The 9,754-nt window shown below is 38.9% G+C and overlaps 1 protein-coding gene across 1 annotated transcript in view; it reads left to right on the top strand.

Moving 5' to 3' along the window:
- The window catches only part of ZMYM1 (zinc finger MYM-type containing 1), a 45,834-nt gene extending 41,270 nt beyond the window's left edge, over positions 1-4,564 (top strand). Inside the window, exon 9 of the mRNA XM_044237776.1 lies at positions 4,225-4,564. Within this exon, the coding sequence (XP_044093711.1) occupies positions 4,225-4,434 (210 nt within the window). The 3' untranslated portion in view covers positions 4,435-4,564. The remainder of the gene's footprint in view (positions 1-4,224) is intronic.
- Positions 4,565-9,754: the final 5,190 nt, after the last annotated feature.

Raw genomic sequence — 9,754 nt, forward strand, 5'->3', positions numbered from 1 at the left:
TTGGTAAAAATCTCTGAGGTTTTCTACACAGACCTTGTCATCTGCAAATAAGGACAATTTATTCATTTCTACCTGGTATGCATTTTCTTTCTTTTTCATTCTATTCTGGAAGTATAAACCTTTAAAATACTACACAATATTATCAAATAGAAGCACAAAAATATTTACTGAGTATACCTAATATGTGCCAGATAGCTATTGGGAGTATATCCTTGAACAGAATAAAATCTGACCTCACATGGAGCTTGCATTCTAGTGAGAGCTGATAAACCATAACTAAGCAAATAGGTCAAATATATACTGACTTTGAAAGTGTTAGATAATGTGTAGAAAAGATTCTGGAGTCATGTCTTTGAGAGGAGAGGGGATCTAGTTCACAAATGGAGGAGCTGGCCTTTGCTAGAAATATGGATATTTCATCTGTTGTAATAGAAGGAAAGAAATATACAGGTACAGATGTAGGTAGGTCAGGAGATATGACTTTAGAAGCTTGTGGAACTTATTTTCCTAGTGCCTCTGTTTTCTCAGTGAAATAGGAAGCAAGGTTATCTGCTGAAAATGAAGATGAAAGAGAAAGCATTAGACATTTGAAGAAAGAGGATATGACATGAAATAGATTTTAATAGATTAAATAAAAAGTGTGTGGCTGCTGGGCAGCAGAGAAGGATCCCTAGAGATTAATAAACAGAATCTAAAGACAGCAGTCAGTATGTATGAATTAGATGGAGAGTTGGATTTGAGATGATTTTGATTTTTGCCAAATGAGTCCCATTAATCAAAAATGGGGCAGAGGAATTAGAACATTTGCAATTCTAATTTACAATTATCAGTATTAAGTACTGTTTTATTTATTTATTTATTTATTTAAGATTTGATTACTTGTTTCAGAGAGAGATCATGTAAGAATGCCATGTTTGGGGAGGGGCAGGAGAGGGAAAGAGAGAATCTCAAGCAGACTCCCCAGTAAGCATGGAGCCCAATGTGGCCTTGATCTCATAACCCCAAGATCATGACCTGAACTGAATTCAAGATTCAGCAGCTTATCGGACTGAGCCACCCAGGCATCCCCTAAGTACCATTTTGTTGAGTGCTTACCATCTACTAGGAACATTAAAAAGGAGAAAAAGAAAAAGTAAGTTTTTTTTTATTTACATGATCTCATCCATTCTTACATTATTTCTAGGAAATGATGTTGACTCTTGATTCTTTTTTTTTTTAAAGATTTTATTTATTTATTTGACAGAGAGAAATCACAAGTAGATGGAGAGGCAGGCAGAGAGAGAGAAGGAAGCAGGCTTCCTGCTGAGCAGAGAGCCCGATGCGGGACTCGATCCCAGGACCCTGAGATCATGACCTGAGCCGAAGGCAGCGGCTTAACCCACTGAGCCACCCAGGCGCCCTTGACTCTTGATTCTACTCCCTGTTTACAAAGACCAAATTTTCTAGGAAGATGGGAAGGGAAGTGAGCAAGCTAGAAGTGGTTTTTTAGATTAAATATAAATGGTTTAAAATCTCCCACAAAAAGACAGAGATTGGCAGGATGCCTTTTTCTTTTTAATACTTTTTTTTTAAAAGATTTATCTGATTATTTATTTATTTTTGAGAGAGAGAGAGAGCACAGGCAGGAGTGTGAGGGGGAGAGGAAGGGAGAATCCCAAGTAGATTCTGTTCTGAACATGGAGCAACATGGAGCTCAATCTCACACCCCTGAGATCACAACCTGAGCTGAAACCAAGAGTTAGATGCTTAACCAACTGCAGAACCCAGGTGCCCCAGAATGGCATTTCTTTTCCTTTATTATTTTGTTTATTTATTTATTTGAGAGAGAGAGAGAGAGCAGGGGAGGAGCCGATAGAGACAGATAAGACCACACTGAGCACAGAGCCCAATGTGGGGTTCAATCTCATAACTCTGAGACCATGACCTGAGCCAAAATCAAGAGTTGAATGCTTAATTGACTGAGCCACCCAGGTGCTCTGGCAGAATGGCTTTTTAAAAATATGCAACAATATGCTGTCTAAAAAAACCTTATTTTAGATTCAAAGACACAGGTTGAAAGTGGAAAAATGGAAAAATATATCCTATGCAAATAACAAAAACAGAACAGTGGTGGCTATACAATATCAGACAGAATAGAGTTTAAATGAAAAAGTTTACAAGAGGGGCACCTGGCTAGTTCAATCAGTGGAGCATATGACTTGATCTACGGGGTCATAGTTCAAGCCCAACATTAGGTGTAGAGTTTACTTTAAAAAAATGAATAAATAAATAAATAAGTAAACAAACAAACAAAAAAAATTTTTTTAAAGATTTTATTTATTTATTTGACAGAGAGAGATCACAAGTAGGCAGAGAGGCAGGCAGAGAGAGAGAGGGAAACAGGCTCCTCGCTGAGCAGAGAACCCGATGTGGGACTTGAGCCCAGGACCCTGAGATCATGACCTGAGCCGAAGGCAGCGACTTAACCCACTGAGCCACCCAGGCGCCCCAAACAAAAATTTTTAATTAAAAAAGTTACAAGAGACAAGCACATATATTAATGGAAATGTCAAATACAGCAAGTAGATATAACTGTAAAGATTTTGCACATAATGACAACATAAAAATATTTATGAAGCAAAAATTGACAAAATTAAGGGGAGAAATGGTTCTACAATAACAGATGGGAATTTCAATATCCCACTCTCCATAATGGATAGAACAACCATACAGAAGAGAAGAAGTAGAGGATTTGAACAACACAGTAAGTCATAACTATATTTAATAGGCATATACAGAACACTTTACCCAACAATAAAATAAACATTTTGCTCAAGTACATGTTTTCCAAGACAGACTGTGTGTTAGGCCACAATTAAGACTCAGCTGATTTGGGACACCTAGATGGTTCAGTTGGTTAAGGGCCTGCTTTCTCTGTATACACACAAAAGAACTAAAAGCTGGGTCTTGAAGAGATGCCTTTACACTCATGTTTATAGCTAAAACATGGAAGGAACAAAAGTGTCCATCAATAGATGAGGAGATAAGCAAAATGTGGTATATATATATAAAATGAAATATTATTAGCCTTAGAGGGAGGAAATTCTGACACATGCTACAACATAGATGAAACTTGAAGACATTGTGCTAAGTGAAATAAGCCAGTCACTGCAAAACAAATACTGTGTGATTCTATGTATGTGAGGTCATCAGAGTAGTCATAATCATAGAGACCGAAAGTAGAATGGTGGTTATAAGGGACTCTATAAAATGAATTCCAGGGATGCCTGGGTGGCTCAGTTGGTTAAGCCAATGCCTTCGGCTCAGGTCATAATCCCAAAATTCTGGGATTGAGTCCTGCATTGGGCTCCTTGCTCAGTGGGGAGCCTGCTTCTCTCTCTGCCTCTCCCTGCCACTTTGCCTGCTTGTGCTCTCTCTCTCTGACAAATAAATAAATAAAATCTAAAAAAATAAAAATAAAAATGAATTCCAGGGCGCCTGGGTGGCTCAGTGGGTTGAGCTTTTGCCTTCAGCTCAGGTTGTGATCCCGGAGTCCTGGGATCGAGCCCCGCATCAGGCTCTCTGCTCAGCAGGGAGCCTGCTTCCCCCTCTCTCTCTGCCTACCTCTCTGCCTACTTGTGGTCTCTCTCTGTCAAATAAATAAATAAAATCTTCATAAAAAATAATTTCCAGAAAGGGGTTAGGGGGGTAAATAATTTTCCAAAATAGCACAGTCAATCAGTTATTTTCTAAAAATTAGTATTATATGTGTAATATATACCTGTATGCCCAGAAAGAGAGCACTCATGATCAAGTAAATGGAGTAAAATGTTATCAGTAGGTGACACTCATTAAATGATGCTTTGTATTATTCTTTTTTTTAAGATTTTATTTATTTATTTGACAGACAGAGATCACAAGTAGGCAGAGAGGCAGGCAGAGAGAGAGAGGAAGGGAAGCAGGCTTCCTGCTGAGCGGAGAGCCCGACATGAGGCTCAATCCCAGGACCCTGGGATCATGACCTGAGCCAAAGGCAGAGGCCTTAATCCACTGAGCCACCCAGGTGCCCCTTCTTTGTATTATTCTTATTCCAACTTTTTGTAAGGTTGAAATTATGTACAGATTTTTATAAAAAATGTTTTTAATTTCTCAGATTAGAGAAAGAGTTATATAAATGCTAGAAAGGGTTGATTAAAACTGCCTTACAAGATAGACTTTATAATTCTTTCCCACATCTATTACAAGACTGAAGACTCTTCAGACTGTCAACATTCAAGAAAGTGTCAACATTACTCTGAAAGAACACACAGTTATGGTGCAGGGCCCCAGAAGAACCCTGCAGAGGGACTTCAAGCACATCAATGGAGAACTCAATCTCCTCGGAAAGAAAAGGAAGAGACTCTGACAAATTCTGAGGAAACAGGAACTGGCCACTATTCCCATGATTTTCATTAAGAGAACATGATCCTAGGGGATCACACTGAGCTTCCATTACAAAATCAGATTGTTTATGCCTATTTCCCTATCAAGCTTATTATTCAGGAGAACCAGTCTTTTGTTGAAATCTGAGATTTTGGGGCGCCTGGGTGGCTCAGTGGGTTAAAGCCTCTGCCTTCGGCTCAGGTCATGATCTCAGGATCCTGGGATCGAGCCCCATGTCGGGCTCCCTGCTCGTGGGGAGCCTGCTTCCTCCTCTTTCTCTCTGCCTGCCTCTCTGCCTACTTGTGATCTTTGTCTGTCAAATAAATAAATAAGATCTTTAAAAAAAAGAAAATAGAAATCTGAGATTTTATGGGTGAAAAATTCATCCTCAGGTTTCAAATGAGGCCAGGTGTTCCTCGTCCACTATCTCAAACCCAGAAAGATGAGTTAATTCTTTTTTTTTTTTAAAGATGTTTTTATTTATTTATTTGACAGAGATCACAAGTAGGCAGAGAGGCAGGCAGAGAGAGAGAGGAGGAAGCAGGCTCCCTGCTGAGCAGAGAGCCCGATGCGGGACTCGATCCCAGGACCCTGAGATCATGACCTGAGCCGAAGGCAGCGGCTTAACCCACTGAGCCACCCAGGCGCCCAGATGAGTTAATTCTTGAAGGAAAGAACATTGAACTTCTATTAAATTCAGCCGCTTTGATTCAGCAAGCTACAACAGTTGACAAGGATGTCAGAAAAATATTTTATGGTATCTGTGTCTCTGAGGAAAGAACAGTTTGGCAGGCTAATGATTAAGATCTAAGTTAGCTACAGAAACAACACAATGCCAAATGATTCCTAAGACCTAAATAGGTAAGTAAAAATTGGGACCTCCCACTACAAAACACTTAGATCCTATAATATACACATACTTTACATACACAAAAGTCAATTCAAAATGGATTTAAGACTAGAAAGTAAAACCTGAAGTGATAAAACTCCTTGAAGAAAACATAGGTGGTAAGCTCCTTGACATTATTGGTCTTGGCAATTCTTTTTTTTTTTGGATTTTACACCAAAAGCAAAGGCAACAAAATATAATAGACACGAGGAGATGTCTCATAATGATTTTAAAAAAATGAGAAATGAAGTATAGAATGAAAATGTCTAACATAATCTAACCAAAGTCTCAAAAGGGGAAAAAATCAGAGAATGAAGAAGAGCCAATATGATAGAAGAGATAATGGCTGATAATTTACTGGAACTGTTAAAACTATAAACTATTAAAACTGTTAAAACTATAAATTAAGAGGGCGCCTGGGTGGCTCAGTGGGTTAAGCCGCTGCCTTCAGCTCAGGTCATGATCTCAGGGTCCTGGGATCGAGTCCCGCATCGGGCTCTCTGCTCAGCAGGAAGCCTGCTTCCCTCTCTCTCTCTGCCTGCCTCTCCATCTACTTGTGATTTCTCTCTGTCAAATAAATAAATAAAATCTTTAAAAACAAAAAAACAAACAAAAAAAACTATAAATTAAGAAATATATATATATATAAAGAAGTATGCTAAAAATACACCTATATCTGGAGCACATGGGTGGCTCAGTTGGTTAAGCATCTGACTCTTGATTTTGGCTCAGGTCATGATCTCAGGGTTGTAGGGTCAAGCCCCACGTAGGACTCTGTGCTAAGTGTAGAGCCTGGTTGAGATTCTCTCCCTCTCCGTCTGCCCCTACCCCCCTCACTCTCACTCTCTCTCTCTAAAAAGAAAAAAGAAAAAACAGAAACCTACATCTGAGCTATAGTGTCATACAGAATTTAAAAAAAAAAGAAAAGAAAAGAAAAGAAAAAGACCAGAATGAAAAAGTTCAGGTACAAAGGAATGAAACATTGATAGCAGATTTCTCAATGACAACAATGGACAGAGGATAAATGGAATACTATTTTTAAGCACCAAGAGAAAATTATTATCAACCCAAATTTCTGTAGCCAGAGAATCTATTTTTTTAATAATGCAAAGACAAACATTTTTTTAGAACAGTCAAAGAGTTCATCACTGAGAGGTCTTCACTAAAGAAGTTACTAAGGGGCACCTGGATGGCTTAGTCAGTTAAGCATCTGCCTTCGGCTCAGGTCATGATCTCAGAGTCCTGGGATTGAGCCCCGCATTGGGCTCTCTGCTCAGCCGACAGCCTGCTTCCCCCTCTTTCTCTGCCTGCCTACTTGTGATCTCTTTCTCTGTCAAATAAATGAATAAAATCTTAAAACAAAAACAAAAACACAGAATCAGGCTCTCTGCTCAGTGGGGAGTCTGCTTCTCCTTCTCCCTCTGCCCTCCCCCCACCATCCTGCTCATGCTCTCACTCTCTGTCTCAAATAAAATTAAAGAAAAAAAAAATAATAATAATAATAAATTAAAAAAAATTTAAAGAAAACCAGAAATTACTAAGGAACATACCTCAGGAAAAAGGAAAAAATAATTTCAAAAAATTCTCAGGTGCAAGTAATAATGGTAAACAAAGAAATTGGTTAATATGCAAGTATATTTAAACAAATACTATTTATTTTTTTAAAGATTATATTTATTTATTTGACAGAAAGAGAAATCACAAGTAGGCAGAGATGCAGGCAGAGGTGGAAGGAGAAGCAGGCTCCCCGCTGAGCAAAGAGCCCAGTGCACAGCATGATTCCAGGACCCTGAGATCATGACCCCAGACGAGGGCAGAGGCTCAACCCACTGAACCTCCCAGACACCCCTAAACAAATGCTATTATTAATAATTTCTAATTCCTGTAGTCAAAAAATGTAAGACTAGGCAGCAATACTATGTTATTGAAAGGGGCAATCAGATTACAAAAGTGTCCTAGGTCCATGGTTTAATTGCGGGACTAGGTTAAAATACTGACTAACTTTATATTCTAAGTATGCATATTAATCTATCAGGGGAAACTACTAAAATAATAAGAATGTATAACTTAAAAACCAGCAGAAGAAAAATGTGGAATTAAAAAAAAAGTCATTGCGGGGCGCCTGGGTGGCTCAGTAGGTTAAAGCCTCTGCCTTCAGCTCAGGTCATGATCCCAGGGTCCTGGGATCAACACCTGCATCGGACTCTCTGCTCAGGAGGGAGCCTGCTTCATCCTCTCTCTCCACCTGCTTCTCTGCCTACTTGTGATCTCCATCTGTCAAATAAATAAATAAAATCTTAACAAAAAATTTAAAAATCATTGCAAAAGAAAAATAAGGCAAAAAAAAGGGAGGTTAAGTTAAATTTATGTGAGAAGTAAACTGGCATAAACATCTGAATATATCAATAATTATAATAATTCTAAATGAATTCAACTTGTCCATTAAAAGAGATTGTCACAGTGGATCTGGTAAGAATGGCTAAAACCAACAACTTAGGAAACAACTGATTTTGTTGAAGATGTGGAGAAAGGGGAACCCTCTTGCACTGTTGGTTGGAATGCAAACTGGTGCAGCCACTCTGGAAAACAGTATGGAGGTTACTCAAAAAGTTAAAAATAGAACTGCCCTATGACCCAGCAATTGCGCTACTAGGTATTTCTCCAAAGGATACAAACATAATGATTCCAAGGGGCATATGCACCTCAATGTTTATAGCAGCAATGTTCACAATAGCCAAATGATGGAAAGAGCTCAGATGTCCATCAACAGATGAATGGATAAATAAAATGTAGTGTGTGTGTGTGTGTGTGTGTGTGTGTGTATACAATGGACTATTATGCAGCCATCACAAGGAATGAAATCTTGCCATTTGTAACAATGTTTCTGGAACTAGAGTGTATTATGCTTATGGAAGTAAGTCAGTTGGGGAAAGAAAAATCCCATATGATTTCATTCTTATGTGGAATTAAAGAAACAAAACTGATGAACATAGGGGAAGGGAAGGAAAAATAAAATAAGATAAAAAAGGAGATGGAGACGAACCATAAGAAACTCTTAACTACAGGGACACCTGGGTGGCTCAGTTGGTTAAGCAGCTGCCTTCGGCTCAGGTCATGATCCCGGCGTCTTGGGATCGAGTCCCACATCGGGCTCCTTGCTCAGCGGGGAGCCTGCTTCTCCCTCTGCCTCTGCCTGCCTCTCTGTCTGCCTGTGTTCACTCTCCCCCCCTCTCTCTCTCTGATAAATAAATAAAATCTTTAAAAAAAAAAAAAAAAGAAACTCTTAACTACAGAGAACAAACAGGGTTGCTAGAGGGGAGGAGGAAGGGGAGATAAGGTAATTGGGTGATGGACATAAGGGGGTAATTTGATGTAATGAGCACTGGGTGTTATATGCAACTGATGAATCACTAAATTCTACCCCGAAATTAATAACACATTATATGTTAACTAACTTGAGTTTAAATTTTTAAAAAGGGGAGAAATTGTCATAGTGGATATAAAAAAACCAATTTATTTTATATATATATATATTTTAAAGATTTTATTTATTTGACAGACAGAGATCACAAGTAGGCAGAAAGGCAGGCAGAGAGAGAGGATGAAGCAGGCTCCCCACAGAGCAGAGAGCCCAATGCGGGGCTCGATCCCAGGACGCTGTGATCATGACCTGAGCCGAAGGCAGAGGCTTTAACCCACTGAGCCACCCAGGCACCCTGAATTTATTATATTCTGAGTTATATTCAGAAAAGACATAACTAAAACAAAGATCCAAACAAGTTGAACTTAGAAAGGTGAAAAGGATACAGTTAGCAAACACAATCTAAAAGTTGCCATAGTGGGAAACCTGGTTGAGCATCCAACTTTTGATTTCGGCCCAGGCCATGATCTCAGGGTCCTAGGATCAAGCCCCGCATTGGACTCCATGCTTAGCATGGAGTCTTCTTGGGATTTTCTCTCTCCCTCTCCTTCTGCCCCTCGTCCACCCCCACCCTCGCACTTGCACTCTCTAAAATAAATAAATAATCTTAAAAAAAATAAGAGATGCCATACTACATTAATATCCTAAAAATAAGTTTTATGACAAAAAAGAAAAAAAAAAACACAGAAAAGATGATCATAAATTCAGGGGCCCCTGGGAGGTCCAGTTGGTTAAGCCTCTGACTCTTATTTTCCATTCAGGTCATGATCTCCAGGTTGAGAAACCAAGCCCCACATCAGGATCCAAGAACAGCAAGGAGTCTGCTGAAGTTTCTGCCTCTCCCTCCGCCCCTCCCTGTAAGCTCACTCTCTCTCTAAAATAAATAAATCAATCTTTTTAAAAAAGATCATAAATTCAGTGTATCAGAAAGAACAATTTTTAAATTTAAATTTGATTAATTAACATATAATGTATTATTGGTTTCAGCAGTAGAGGTCAGTGATTCATCAGACTTCTGTAATATGCAGTGCTCATTATGTCAT

This window comes from Neovison vison, chromosome 2 (genome assembly GCF_020171115.1).
Source record: "Neovison vison isolate M4711 chromosome 2, ASM_NN_V1, whole genome shotgun sequence".
In the NCBI taxonomy this organism is placed as follows: Eukaryota; Metazoa; Chordata; class Mammalia; order Carnivora; family Mustelidae; genus Neogale; species Neogale vison.